The sequence below is a fragment of the Frankliniella occidentalis genome, unplaced genomic scaffold, assembly GCF_000697945.3.
Source record: "Frankliniella occidentalis isolate FOCC.00 unplaced genomic scaffold, Focc_3.1 Scaffold16, whole genome shotgun sequence".
Taxonomy (NCBI): domain Eukaryota; kingdom Metazoa; phylum Arthropoda; class Insecta; order Thysanoptera; family Thripidae; genus Frankliniella; species Frankliniella occidentalis.
In genome coordinates, this window is record NW_026267146.1 from 136059 (window position 1) to 151032 (window position 14974).

Below are 14974 nucleotides of genomic sequence, written 5' to 3' on the forward strand. Positions count from 1 at the left end.
GGGGGGCGGCGGAGTGCGGCGCGGGTGCCCGGAGGGGTCCTGCCTGCGCCGGCCCGGCGGCCGCGCCCCACCACGCAGCCTCCTCACCCGCTGGCGCCGGGCTGCGCCGGGCCCGCCCACCACTCCCTGTCGTCACAACTGGCCTCACTCTCCGCTCGCGATTGCTTCCGCCCTTCTTTTGGTGACGGCTCTAATGTTTTTTTCTGGCGTTGGGAAAGGCGGGAAAATGGGGGGAGGGGGGGGGCGATCTGACGTGGAGATACGGCGATTCCGTAATGATGGTCCTCGGCCCAGCGCCTTCGGCCGCGGGCACGGCGGCGGTGGGACGCCAGCAGCCCCCACCGCGTCTCTACCCCCTCCCACGGCCCGGAGCGCGGAGGAGAGAGAGTCCGGACCACCCCGCTTCGCGTCGGGGGAGCAAAATTCCAGGCAGGTGGGGGTGATGGCTGCTGGCCTGTTGGTCTAGAGGTATGATTCTCGCTTCGGGTGCGAGAGGTCCTGGGTTCGAATCCCGGACAGGCCCATTTTTCCAAACAGAGGTGTTGGCGCATCTGAGGGGTTTCCTAGATGTAACCTGTACAAGGTGGCTGATTAACCCACCCGCACGTGCGAATACGATAGCATTATGGATGGCCAGAAAGTACGTCCAGTATTCTCAGATTCACGCGGCAAATTACGGGAGCCCAGCGCCTGCGAGTCTGCGGGTAGGCCAGCCCGCAATACACCTATGCATCGGATGCAATATGTTGCCTACCCAGCAGGCGCTTTGAGAGCTTGCGTGCGAGGCTGCTGACCGAACTAACGTAGTAACTTACTTACTTTCACTTAATTACCGTAGGTCTTCGCAAGGTCGAAACGCCTAACGACGAAGGACGGACGTACTTTCTGGACGGCCCCTAACTACGGAAGTGCCAGTCGGCCATCTATATAGAGCACCCCCGAGAGTTGCATACAAACCGAGATACAAACAGTGATAAAGTTGATTCAACGTTGAGTCGACGTCGGAATATCAAAAATATGTGGATTATACACACTAAAAGCCAAATTTGTTCATACTGACGTATTGAAAAATGCATAAGCAGAGCACGTACACAGAACTCAGTAAGCTATGAATAAAAATGTTCATAAGCTTTTAGTGTGTGGGGACAAAACTGCTTTTATTTGACTATTTCTACGTTGAAGAAAATGCATTTCTCATTAGGATATAATGCGTGTTTCTTTGAAAACGCAAAGTGTTGCGCGCTTGCCTACTCGTATTCAAAAATGCACCCGTTAAAGTAAAAGTAAAAGAATAAAGCGGTATATTGTGGTATAATAATCATAGTTTAGTTTATTGATATCATAGAAAAATCAGTTCCAATGGTAAAAATTATAATAAAAACACTAATGTACAGTAGTTGCTTGATGTAAAAAATATTACAATACACATTTAAAATAAAAGTAGATGCGAAGGTCCGCTCGGGTTAAGCTCTAAAAGGTTCCTAGCTAAAATTCAGGTACATCAAGTGTTGCCCCCCTACTGAGGCCTACGTTCGGCTTTCCATCGAAACTGACTCGTCCGGCCGGAGAATGCCGTCGCAAAAGACGCAAAGGGGTGAAGAGTCGGTCACTAGAAAAAAGCATTAAGTTTTTAAATATTGACGGGGATGAAATAAATGGAGCAAAGGGAGGGGACACAGCGTGTCAGACTCACCGAAATCCGGGTGCGCGGGGATGCGACAGGTGTGGCACTTGTAGTAGGGCAGCGTGACGCAGGGGAGCAGGCTGAGGGAACAGCGGGACACGGAGTGTCCGCGGGTGCAGGTGGCGAACATCCACTGCTCGCCCTGGATCCACGTGTTCTCCACCTCGGACTCGCAGATCTGGCAGGTCTCTTTGATGAGCTCGTCAAGGCCCTGCGAGCCGCCGAGAGTGGCGGCGACGCGCTCGCACGTCAGCGTCCAGTGCTGGGCCGCCACGGGCGTCTGGGTGAAGGCCACCATCCAGGTGCGCAGCAGGTTGACGGAGCTGAGCTCCTCCTCCGTGGCGCCGCGCGACATCACCGAGGACAGAATCTGGTTCAGGCGGTCGCACGCGTTCCGCGCGAACAGGAGCTGCCGCATCCGGTTGTAGAGATCCCTCTGGCAGAGAATAGAACCGTCAACGCCAACCTGGCCGTAACCTTCATGTTCTATAAAAGTGTGCTTTTGCTTTGCTCACCAGCCGGCGCGTCTGGTCCTCCTCCATGTCATTGTTGATGGTGAGCGCGATGGATGTGAGCCACAAGGACAGGCGCAGCTGGTAGTTGGTGAGCGGGTCCAGCCTCTCCACCGCCGCGTCGATGGGAGGTCGCAGGCCTTGCCGCTGGCATTGTATCCTGTCGAAGAGAGAGAGAGAGCAATCACGGTGAGCTGAATCTATCAAGCAGCCTGTGTCGCAGTAGTACACCCACCTGAGGATCTCCAGACAGTCCAGGTGGCGGGTGAGGCTCAAGCTCTCGTTGTTCACGAGCATGGGCCCGGACGTGCAGGGGTCGATGATGGTCATGAAGTAGAACGTGGTGGGCTGCTTGACCACCAGGTGGTCGTACATTTTGGAGACGCTGAAACAGGCATACGGAAGGGTTATTTGAAACCATCTGGGAGACGAGGGGCTTTTAGAGTAGGGGTTGCTGCAGGGTTGCTTACGAAGCGGCCACGGCCCAGATCAGGCGGTGGTTGGAGGCGGCCAGCCCGAAGCACGAGCTGTTCGTGAAGGTGAGCGAGGTGGGCACGGCGGTGACGGCGGTGCGCAGGCCCTCGTCCACCACGGAGCACTCGACGAGGTAGAACGCGCCCTCGCGCGCGCTCAGCACCATGCTGCCGGGCTTGGTGAGCACCACGCCGGTGAGGGCCACGTGCTTGAAGTCCTTGACGGCCGTGGTCAGGGTGTGGCCCGTCTCGTCGATGAGCGCCACCACCAGGTAGCTGCACTTGAGGATCACGACCAGGCGCTCGGCGCGGCCCCCGGGCAGCGCGCTGTCCAGCAGCTTGGTCACCTTGATGCGGTCGGGCGTCGGGTAGATGTCCAGGCCATCGTGCTGGCCCTGCTGGCCCTGCTGGCCCTGCTGGCCCTGCTGGCCCTGCTGGCCCTGCTGGCCCTGCTGGGCCGCCGACGTGTCCCACATGCGCACGCGGCCGCTGCTGTCGCCCACCAGGATGTGATCCGTGCCCAGCGACATCCAGTGCAGCTCCGTGATGAGCGGCCGGCCCGGGCCCAGCGCTGTGCCCGTGTCCACGGTGAAGGACAAGCCCGCCGTCACGGTCGACACGTCGCCCACGTCGCCCACGTCACCCCCCGCCGAGGCGACCGGCCTGAAGCGCACCACGGGCACCTGCCAGAAGGACACGACGCCGTCCCGGTGTGCCGCGGCCAGCAGGCAGTGCTGGCCGCTGGGCCTGCCGCGCAGCCCGCTCCACGCGATTGCTGCAAGAGTGGTTTATTACTTAGTTAAATTTAATCGATTGAACGTTATTGTGTACTTGAGCCATGTGAAAATAATTTTATCTTTTTCGAGGCACTTATGTCATTGATTCTTAACTAAGTTCAAAATTGTAAAGGGATGTTAAAGAGATACTAATGATAATTTCACCCCCTTGAAATAAAAAAGAAGGAAAGTAGAAGTTACAGGGGCCACCTAATACACAGATAAAAATCTTTGACGCACCAACAACCCTCAGCTGAGCCTCTCGCCTGCAAAGTTCTTTGTATTGTTCCTCTTGGGACAGAGCTCCGGTTTCCCAGCCAAGGCGGCACACTGCAGCCCAACTCTCTGACACATCAATGACCAGACGCCAATGTCTATTACAGGCATACTCCACCTTGGCCGATCCATAATTTGTTAATGTTGCCAGTACGCACCTGTGAAACAGTAAAGATTATTAAACCAGTATCACTTTGTGGAACTCATCCTCAAATATTTGCAATGTTTGAACATGAAAAAGAAAAAAACTTTTCTCATGATCTGAATAAAAGCCATTCAACTTGCCTTCCATAGTGTAGCAGTCCAGGTGGAGACCAAGCAACCTGCGTGTAGCGTGGAGATGGCATGCTGGCATTTTCCAAGGAAGGCGTCAATGTGGAATCCAGGATCATGTGGTACACACCCTTTCTATCATTCATTTCATGAATCAGTGTGTTATAGTCCACATCTGAGGAAATTTATGGTTTATAAAAGTGCACTATAGCTACAAAATAACATTTAAAAAATATTTTGATGAATTTACCAGTTTTGTCAGTAGGAGTATCTGTACGGGGCTTGAGTAATGATCTCTTAAGAGAGAGTCTAGGTACAGTGCTGCTTGGTGACGGGACAACCTCCTATAAACAGAATGCCAAGATAATGTACAAAATCAGTAAACAAATAACTACGATGTGCACTAACTAGCATTATATCTTTCTCCACAATTGGGTTTCTCAGTAAATTTCCTTTAGTGCTGCATTTTTGTTCTTGATTCAAATCTTTTTAGGCTCAGACTAGCCTTTTGAATGAAACTTCATTATTTTGTATCCAATTAGCACTGGTAAAAAGTACTTTTTGGATAACAGAGGGGTAGGATAAAATAAATAGTTGTAGCCATGAAATTCCAACAAAAAATACTTTATCAATGATTGACTTTGCACAATGTATGACAAAAAATAAATACCACTCATCACAGCAAAAATGCACAGTATGTACCTCCACAATCACTATACAATAATAATAAACAAAGAACAGGACGTGAAGAACCTGATTTTCAACATTCCGCAGTAGAGTATATTGTTAACTAAGAAAAATTTAATTCTCAATTCTGTCAAGTCCCAAAGAACATGGCACAGTTTAACAATGCATTTAAGTGTCACAGTAAGTGAAGTCAGAAAGTCTCAACCAAGATACCAAAACAGATCCATTTTTATATTTTGAAAACAAGTGTGATGCCATAGATGATACCATTTTTTGATAACTTGATAATCTTATTAATATATCTCTTATATAATAAACGGTATAAGTACTTGCACATTAACAAAACCAACAGTGACCCAAAGAGACCCTGGAATGCAAATTTTCACTTTGAAGTGTAACTCCATGACGTGAGTGAATTTTAATAATACTAAATCAAAAGATACATCTCTGATCCAAGAAAAATTTACACATTTTAAGAACATTCACGAATACATTATAATATCAAGATAAATAAAAATGCTACTAACAAACTAATGTTCAACAACTTTACAGTATACTTTACGTATTATTGAAAGAAAAGCAGCTGCAAAAATGTGAATATGTATAAGTAAATTAAATACCCCCCCACCCCACCCCCACCCAATATAGTAAAACATACACATTGATTCAATACAATTTACTACTTTTATGTTGTTTGGTTATATCCTACAAATACATCCCAGAGTAAAAAGTGTCTAAGAATAAAACAAAAAAGCTTAAGCCTTGTATTACAGCAGGACTAGGTTTCCTCAAACTATCTCCAGTCAAGATAAATTGAAATCAAGAGCATTAAAAGTGCACATATCTCTTGATGCTTTCTCTCCAAACAAATTTTCAATGCACAAGCATATTGGTCAATTTTATTATTAAAAGAAAAATTTAACTGCACAATACCTTATAAAGTGAGGCATTCATTAGATTAGATATTATACACTGCGATGCAACAAGATTATTGGAGCCATCGTTCAGCTGAAATTCAGTTTCAATCACAGACAATAGAAATTGCATATCCTAATATTAGTGAGAATCTTTCACATAGCATCAAAATGGAACCTGTGAGCCTCTTGCAATCGCTCTAGTTTATCTTCCCTCCTCTCTTTCCAGTATAAAGCACCAATTATCAAAGTGATAATAGCACATGTTCCTAAAAGAGCAACAACACTCATCAGCACAAGTTTGCTTGGAGTGACAAACAACTGAGCTTTCCACTGAGAAGGCTGCTCACCAACAGGAATAACTACCATTTGTGAGTTGGGGATAATTTGAGTCCAATCTCGCATTTGCCCTGACATGCCAACTGACAATTTATCAACAAAATTAGGAGTGCGTCCTAATCCAAATATGGAGTAAGGCAGGCCCAAAGAAAAGTGAGCAGACTGGGGAAGTTGAGATGAAGTAGCTTCTCTTGGGTTTCCCTCCTGAGTGGTTGTACGATAAGATATAGTTGGCCCTGGTAAATTAGTACCGAAAGTTTTGATCTTCTTCTTGCTGAGGGGATTTCTATTAGGAGGTGTTTGAGTACTGTTTCTACCAGTTAAAACCATAACTTTAACAAAATTAGCATCATAATCAAGACTGTTTTTATAAGCTGCAACTTGATAAGTAGGAGGATCAGCATCTGGGTGATCCATTTGAACAAGGAGCACATCTAATATTCCATCTTGCCCAAAGTCATAGAACACAGCCATGTTAGTTTGACTGTTAGTGGGGCTCATTGATCCCCACTGTGGTGCAAAAGTACGGCCAAAGTTTTTGCAAATAGGACCAGAACATGGAACATTTTCAAGTAAGAAAGCCTTTGTCTTGGTAGATTCTGCAGCGTGGAGAGTAAGGGAGGCCAAAAGATCTGGATATCCATCCATGTTAAAATCTCCACCACGGAGGGTTATTGCATCCATGTACCAAAATTTGCTGTTCTCTGGGGTGTATCCCCACAAATTATTTTCATTCTCCTTAAAGTTCACTTTTAAATCATACCATTCATCACCCGAATGAACATATATAGTGCTGTTTTTGCATTCGCTATCAAGGCATACTGGTACAACTAAATCAATTTTTCCTTTCATTTCCACATCCAGGTAGAGAGTTTGTCCAACCTTGCCTGGAGGATACTTAATTGTGTGATTAAGTCTGAATTCGTCATCCACTTTGTACCAAACTTCAATTTCTTCAACTGATGTCAAAATAAGATCAGGAGCAAAATCACCATTCACATCCAAAAATGCATGGGAGTGAATGTCTCTGAGTTTACCAAGTACATGACCATGAGCATCCATTGGCTTTTTGGTGAAAGTTCTATTGGTCTTAAATAACCAGAAAGTCCTATTGCCACCTTCATCAGCCCCAAACAAGTCAATAATCATATCTCCATCATAGTCTATGGCCAAAGGCTCACCTTTCATTTGGAACAAGAATTTCTTCTCATCAGCACAAGTCAAATTATGCATCCCTCCCCATAAAATATAAACTCGTGTTTCATCTGGCGTTCCATCTAATGGATGCCCAGTGACAAGTAAGTCCATTAGAGCATCTCCATCAAAATCTCCTGGAACAACACTAGTCAACTTTGACTGAGGGAATGCACAGTACAAAGTTTTGTTAGGCCGTAGCAATGGTTCTTCATTGGAGGCTAACATAATTTCAACAGCCATGCCCTTATGTCCCATGTCTTTCAGTACAAACATATCAGTTAGTTCATCTGAGTCAAAGTCACCAAAAGCAGCCGGAAGAACAGCACGAACTGAACCAAACACTCCAGCTGTAATATCATTGGCTGATATAGGTTGCAACGAAGCCAGAAGAACAGCAAAGATGAGTGTGATAATTCCAATTCTTGACTTTCCAGCTCGGGCATGAGGGCTCTGACAACACACAGAAAAATAATCATTAACAACAAACAAAGTGGAACATGGGAACATCTACACACAATTAATAGTTGCATATTGGTCACAGTTCATCTTAGTTTGTTGCAATGAAATTTCATCTGTGGTGAAACGAGTCCAGATATTACTACTAATTACTTAATCCAAAGACAAGCAAAGTTGGCTGATAAAAAATAAAAAATGGGAAAATATCTGGGATATATATGGGATCTTACCTGGGTAAAGGGAAAACTGATTTTTATCATGTGGGGAAACAAAACATTATCCAAATGGCCATCCGGAATAGTTATGAAAACAATGGCTTCGATGCGACAACTTATAATCCCATTTTTCTCTAAAATAACTTGTGAACACCAAATTCTAACAACTCATAGCCGAAGCTCAAACAATGTTTTTTAGGCGGATCCTACGATGATTAGGAATACTCCCTACAATTTCCACTTACCATTATTTGAAGTCCTTTATCAGTTATGACAGACACCCTGTCATCGGCTGACCAATCGACAGCAAAGTGGGTGCTGACCAAAGGCCCCGTAAGAACAGATTGGAATTCCTTTGCTTCCATCTTGATTAGAACGTAGATCCTCTCAATTCAAAACCCTCAACTTGATGGGGATCAGTAAAGAGGTAAACCTGCAATTGATAGTAGTTCAATGAATCACTGAGGATGTGAGATAAGAGGTTTATGTGACTCATCAAGAAAGAAAACAACAAGGCACATTGTGGGATGATACCGATATACGGGCTGATGAACTCACAATTTCAGTAAGGTTTGACAACATCAAGACGTGCACATTTTCACAACACCACATTAAACTTAAAACTCCAGCCGTGCGAAATTTACATTCCTGGTCGCCATTTGCATCACCGCCTTGGTTGAAAACTCAATTGATTCGATCTCCGACTGAAAAATCAGGTTGGCCAAAAAGTCAGCAAGTCAGCTAGGGTTTTAAAATTTGTTTTGTGCCAATCAAAAATGTCTTCTTATTTTTTAATCAAGAAAACTGCTGTCTTTGAATATTTTTTTCTTGTTTTTTTCTATTTTTTCACCCAGTGAATTTAGTTTTCATGCAGGTTTCGTGTTCCACCGTTGGTCGTGTGTTTGTTTACCCAAACAAAGCAGTAGAAGCGGGATCAGCAGAACTACTTTTGCTTGACATTTGCAGTTTTGGCTTCGAATATGATGAAGAAGGATTATTAATGTCCATTAATTTTAAAGGTTAAGAATAAATACTTGAATCTCTTTTAATATTAAAATCCTCTGGTTTTGATTATATTGTCAGTTTTAGACAAAGAAGGGTTAACCTCTAAGTGGGTTAAAGACCCCAGCAGCTCCATTCAAGGCTTTCAGCATTCCTCTTGTTTTTTCCTTTTGTTGTCATCGTCTCATTGTGGGTCATCTTTGCAGGAAATGAATGGCTACAAGGTCACTGATGCGAACAGGTCCCGAATATGCGGTGTTGCCTGCAAAAACCTGCAACAATTGAAGACAAAAGGATGTGCAAAGTTAAAAGTAGGTGTTGTCCCATTTTCCTTAATTTTTCTGAAGCTTACTTAGACATGAAATTTATTGAATTCCTTTCCTTCTACCCAAGCCTTACTTTCATTAATTTTATCTTATCAATTTTATTTCTTACGTAGCTTGATTCATCCTCAATAATTGTAAGACTGCAAGATGGAACTATTGTAGATGACGAAGAATATTTTAGAACAATCGCACCACAGACTATATTTATTTTATCACCTTTGAATCAGTCTGTTACAACAGGTATGCTTACCGGACTAAGTTTCTAAGTTTGGTTGTGAGAGCGATGTGTGTGTCTTATCTTCTTGCTCGTTTTCAAGGATATGAATTGCTTTACAATATGCTATGTTCAGTGCACAAGGATTACTTAAATGTTGGGAAATTAGCCTCTGACTTTCTTAGTCAAGATCTCAAATCAAAGATAAGGGATATATCATCAGTCCTTGAACAACAATCAATTCAAGAAAGAGCCAAGCTCAGTAAGCGTGAGGAAGATCCAGCATGGTTTGATGGTACTCATACTTCTAAACATACATAAAATCAAAAAATACATTCATATTTTTTAGTATTATAACTAGTTATTCTTTTAGGTTTAGAAACTTTAGCTTGCACCAAAGAAGACTTTATGTTTAAAAGAAGTCAAGAAAGAATCCGTGGCTACTTATACAAAAGCCAGGATGATATTAAAAAATCTTCTTTATACATTAAAGATTCAAAGGCTCGAGCCAAGCTTGATGCAACATTTAATTGTTTCAAAACTTGGCTGAAAAAAGTTTGTCATTTTGGTTGTTACTTTAGTCGCCATTATTCCTCTGTAAGTTTCTATCCTTTTGGCATCTGTATTTTTGATTATTTTCTTTTAAAGTCAATTATCAATTTCTATTTTGCACCTTTCTGTTTCAGCATGAAGGAAATATGAAGAGCTACTGTGACGGAAATGGACAGTTTCAATGCCAAGGCAAATGGAATGAAAAAAATTGTTTACATATAGATAATGCTGTAGGTAACTCTAAGCACTTTATCAACCCGTATGAAAGTAAGGAGGCTAGGATTGTCTTTTCCACTTGGAATCTAGATCACAGGTACATGAGAATTTTTAAACTCTTTTTTTTTATTTTTATGCTTTCTCAACTTAAGAAGAAATAGACATAATTTTACAATGTTTCTATTTTTAGAATTGAAAGATCAAGAAGAATAGGTCCAGCTTTACTTGATGCTGCTAAGCTAGCTGTCCAAAAGAATGAAGCCATTAACGCTTTATATTTTTTTACTCTATTGTTTACTTCCGCAAACTTAAAACTTGTTCATATAGTATGCCATGACAAGGGAGAGCACCATGGTGCAGACTGCATGACCAAAAGACTGACAACTAGTAAAAACTTACAACAAGACCTAAATTTGGTCTTGAATCATCCTGCCATCAGCGTTGTCTAACATTCAAAACCACAACTTGAACTATAATATAAGTAAAGAAATCAATCAACTTAAAATTCATATGTCAATCATCCCATTTCAAACGCACCCGTTCCTGGTACCTCACCTCTCCTCCTTCCTCCTGACCTACTGGCCCTCTTTTCCCAGCTAAAATGAAAACAATAGAGGCCGCGACAAAAACAGAGAACAAAAAGGTAGTTCTACGTGAAAACGCCTGCTCACTGTGACTCTCCGCCCAGCCCAGGCGCCTTCCCTGTGGCTCTAGCGGAAGGGAAGACACGCACCAGTAGGCGACGCGAGCCGACGGTCCGAGAGCGGCTGCGGGAGGCGAGGCAGGGCAGCGAACGAGAAGCGATATCGCGAGCGTCGGCCGGGCCAGGCCGGGCAGCTGGACACGTGCGCTCACGCGAAGTGTGCCGAAATAATAATGAGGACCCATTCGGTGAAGGTGAGCGGGAGCGGGTGGCGGGTCGGGGTCGGCGGGTCCTTCCCGCCGCGTCGACCCCCGCGCCGTTTTGGCAAAGGGAATGACCTGGCCCAGATCAACATTGAATGCGGTGCAGCAGGACCTCGAGGACAGCTACTCCCGCGCGGGGAAGGACCATGTGTCTTCGGCGCGCTAGGAAAAGAACAATAACACTGTGTGGATTGGAGAGGCGAGGGTGTTCAAAATTCGCGCTTGTGCTTGAGAGCAGTGCGCGTCCCGCGCGTCCTGTGTGCCACGCATCCTCCCATTCAATTTTATTTCCTCGATCAGCAAAATTATCATGCATGGCAGAGGTCCGACCATCAAGGTGACGCCAGCGTCCGCCCAGCCCAGCCCAGCCCCGTTCCGCCGCCGGAGTAGGCGCGGCAGGTAGTACACCGGAAACAGAAAGGGTTTCAAAGGCACTAGACTGCTCCAAGCATTGCCGACTTTTTTGAATTCGTCTACTTTGACAAGGCACTACAATAATTGAATGCGCTTCTGAAAATGCTGCAAGTCCTGCCTCTGCGTTTCCACTCTATGCGGTGCCATTCCGTGTGTGCTGTGCACTTTTGGAACCGGTATGATGCCTCAAAGAGCCGCCGACGCCGTCGCGGCGAGCAGACACCCGACCTGGCCTGGCTGGAGCGCGGTGGGCAGGAGCAGGTCGGTAACCCCGGGCACTACATCCTCTCCTGCATCGCGCCGTCCCGTCGGGTTGGAGGTCGCCAGCAGCGCCAGCATCGGCGACTCCTACCCCCGGCCAACGCACTGGCCAGACGGTCTCTCTTGCTCCCAACGCCTGAAGATGGAGTGCGGTGCGGCCACTTCCGACACTTGGATACGCGCGGAGGTGCGCGACTGTCGCACATTCTTTACCTATTATTATTATTTTTATCTCTTTGGTGGTTCGATGCTCTCCGCGCCGCCGCCACCGCCGCCCCGAAGGAGGAGCAGAGGCGCAGCGCACAGCGGAGGAAGTCGTCGAGTGTTTGATTTCCTGATCTGGTCTCCGGCGAGCATCTGGGCGGTGCGTGCGCGTGCGGACAGCGTGCGGACAGCGTGCGGACAGCGTGCGGACAGCGTGCGCAGCTGCTGCGTCTCTGGCACCGCGCCGGCGGGAGTCCTCGCGGAGGGGAGGGTGGGGAGGGAAGTCCTGCGTCCACTGCTCCCGTCCGTCTCACTCCCTCACACATCACACAGCCGCGAGGAGGGAAGGCCTTATTCGTCACGCCCCTCCTCCCCTCCTCCCCCTCTGTTCGCGCGGAGCGTGCAAAATATGGGGTGCCAAATTCACGACCACCGCGGTTTGACCGCGAGTCTTATCCAATGGCAATGACCAACGCGCACGACTACACTGCCACAACACACGTAAATTGCATTTATGTAGCAGTATACAGGGTGGTCCACAGACCCCTTCCTTTATTTTGGTTATACTGTACCGGAAGCAGGCGTGCGGGCGGTTTGCATACGCGCACGGGGCCAGAAGGCGCCGCGGTGCGGTGAGCGACGGTATGCAAGCCCTACCCGCACGTCTGCATGCGGTACAGTATAAGCAAAATAAAGGAAGGGGTCTGTGGACCACCCTGTACTTCCCTTAGCTCGTTCTACAGGGAGACCCCTTCTCTCCATCTCCAAATTCTACCTCTGCTGCTAGGTTTTTGTTGATATCAACCTGGATTGGACCGGGTGCAGACGACACAGGAACTGGACCAATCCACCCGTCGTTTCTTTTCTCTTATTCACGCTGATATTGCAAGCCAATCGATCGAAATCGCGCACGGGACTACACTGGGGCGGGTGTGGATCGATAAAATTCGTCGACCAGCGACGATCCGGTTCGGACCGGTTTTCCAATTTTAAACAAACTCACATTTCTCTATATTATATCGTTTTTGTGTTGCTGTTTCACGGAGCTGCTCGCCACCAGGCATACTACTAAACTAACTGCCCCACTAAGCCACCCACACCTAGCCACCGAGAAAAATGGAAAGCTGCGTAGCAACCACATCAAATGGCTAGCTCAGAGACAACCATAAAATGACGATTGCGGCAACCACCATCCGGCGTGAGAAAAACTTAATTTTAGTTATCAAAACCGCATTCTAGCCGTCATTGTAATGGTTATCCCTCAGCTAGCTGTAGGCGATGGTTATAACTACAGCTTTCCATTTATTTTTTTCTGGGTGATGGCTGTCGGCTGCGACCCCCCTCCCCCCTCCCTCTCCATGTGTGGCCGCGACGTCGCGTTCCAGTCGGACCAGACAAGTCGTCTGCTGCGGCCGGCGGCCGGCGCGTGGCTCAAAAATCACTAGGGGCCACTGGAGGGCGCCGGGGTTCACTGTTATGCCCGTTGGCGAGGACCACTTTTCTTGGACTTGCAGGGCAGGCCGCAGAGTGGCAGTCCTGAGCGGGGTCGGGCGGCTCTATGCCCCGATCCGCGGATTAGGATGTGCGCGGCTACGCGACGCGTTCGACAGCGGAAGAGAGCGAAGGCCCGCGGCGGCGGACGGATGTCCGCACCCTCCCTCACCTCGCACCCAGGACTGACCTAGAGCCAGCACACTGAGAAAAGCAGGTTACTCAAATCTAGAAAATTGTGAACAAATGTTATTTTTCCCTTTCTTTGTTTAGTTTTTTGCCTCCAGAAAGAAAAGGACGCGGGTAGAAATGTCATTGCTCGCGGATATGGTGGCTGGACCAGCTATGTAAGTGACGTCCACACAAGATGACGGTGAGATTTTTAACCCGTCGGCTCCCAGTCGATCACACGCGTCACGGCAGCCGCGTGACTTTGACGCGAGGACCCCACCGGGCACCGGACGGGCGTCAGCAGGAGAAGAGCGTTCGAGGAAAGGCGCAAGTGGTTTTTCGCCGCCGCCGCCGCCGCCGCCTCAAGCCTCAAGCGCTCTCTATCTCTATCCCGGCCGATTTGTTAGGCTCACTTTTGCTCCGCCGACGACGGCCGCCCTGAGTCACACCTGCCCGCGAGGTGCGCTGCTGCTCCTGTAGCCAACTGTGGCAGATGAGATGGGAGATGAGCCCCGACGGCGGCGGGACAGCGGATAATGGAGATGGTCGCTTCAAACGAAAACCACCATCAAACGTCACCGCGTCTTCTTTTTCTCTCTCTTCTCTATAGCTTCTATTCAAGGCTGGAGCGGCTCGCACACCTGCCTCAATGGTCTCCTTTCGCGTACTTCAAGTTCAAGCCTCGTACCAGGAGAAGATGGTGCGCGGGGATCGTCCTGGGAAAAGTTTCCTTTCGGTAATCGGTTTGGAGGAAAACGTTGTGACTCGCCCCCGCCAGACTTTGTCGGCTTATTTCGATGTATACCAATTATCTAGTGATGCATGCACCCGGGTGCGACTGTACAGTCACGACATGCAACACTGTATACATGCAGGTCCAGCATGCTGCTGGGCATCATGCGATGGTCCCGCGAGCCTCCACGTCAAAGGAATTCCCTCCCTGCTCCCCGCTCGCTCGCCGGGCACTGTTGTGTAGAGTGTAGTACATGCGCGCGGGTTGAACTTACGCAGGACCCGGAAGGACAGAGGGGGAGGAGGAAAGTTAAGGGCCTCCTCGAATCTATCTTGCGCTTATCTGGCTGCAGTCGAGCCCCGGTCTGGGGCGACAAGCTGACGGCGGTGGCTGCGGGCAGCCTGGGCCGCGCTGCACCGGGACAGCAACAACAGCAATCGAGTCGCTCGCGGAAAAACACAAAACACATTCCGCCTGCTCACCGCCACTCGCCCTTCCGTAATGTCTTTTTATTTCTCACCTTTTTCCTCTCATTTTCATTTTGCCCGCGTCCTCCTCCTCCTCCTCCGTGTGGTCCAATAAGTTGGTTGGGTGGCGCCGCGGGGAGACACACACCGGCCGCCGGGACTGGACTCGTCTCCCCCCTCTCTGCTCCTCGATCCGATGCGCGTCTCTCCGCCCC

General features: G+C 47.7%; 3 protein-coding genes and 1 non-coding gene across 5 annotated transcripts in view; 2 read left to right on the plus strand and 2 right to left on the minus strand.

The window, feature by feature from the left end:
• LOC113206354 (SKI family transcriptional corepressor 2-like) overlaps positions 1–14974 on the minus strand; it is a 63899-nt gene that overhangs the window by 47570 nt on the left and 1355 nt on the right. The gene's annotated exons all lie outside the window — the stretch shown is intronic.
• Positions 452–523, plus strand: Trnap-cgg (transfer RNA proline (anticodon CGG)). Its single transcript has one exon. It is a non-coding gene; the product is annotated as a tRNA-Pro (tRNA).
• On the minus strand, positions 1303–8501 carry LOC113205681 (T-cell immunomodulatory protein). 2 transcript variants are annotated; one of them, XM_026421395.2, is made up of 10 exons: positions 8361–8501; positions 8048–8235; positions 4245–4338; positions 4007–4169; positions 3686–3879; positions 2667–3444; positions 2432–2581; positions 2200–2356; positions 1694–2120; positions 1303–1609 (listed from the first exon to the last, which is right to left on the minus strand). In XM_026421395.2, the coding sequence occupies exons 2-10, from the start codon at positions 8165–8167 to the stop codon at positions 1527–1529; spliced, it is 2166 nt and encodes a 721-aa protein (XP_026277180.1). In that variant the 5' UTR covers positions 8168–8235; positions 8361–8501; the 3' UTR covers positions 1303–1526. The 2 variants fall into 2 exon arrangements, with proteins under 2 accessions (XP_026277180.1, XP_026277186.1); XM_026421401.2 differs by lacking the exons at positions 1303–1609; positions 1694–2120; positions 2200–2356; ... (3 more) ...; positions 4007–4169; positions 4245–4338 and adding an exon at positions 4603–7581.
• LOC113205698 (DNA fragmentation factor subunit beta) lies at positions 8391–10617 on the plus strand. The gene is made up of 8 exons (XM_026421413.2): positions 8391–8518; positions 8666–8821; positions 9011–9115; positions 9244–9370; positions 9448–9639; positions 9718–9941; positions 10031–10209; positions 10303–10617. The coding sequence occupies exons 3-8, from the start codon at positions 9014–9016 to the stop codon at positions 10559–10561; spliced, it is 1083 nt and encodes a 360-aa protein (XP_026277198.1). The 5' UTR covers positions 8391–8518; positions 8666–8821; positions 9011–9013; the 3' UTR covers positions 10562–10617.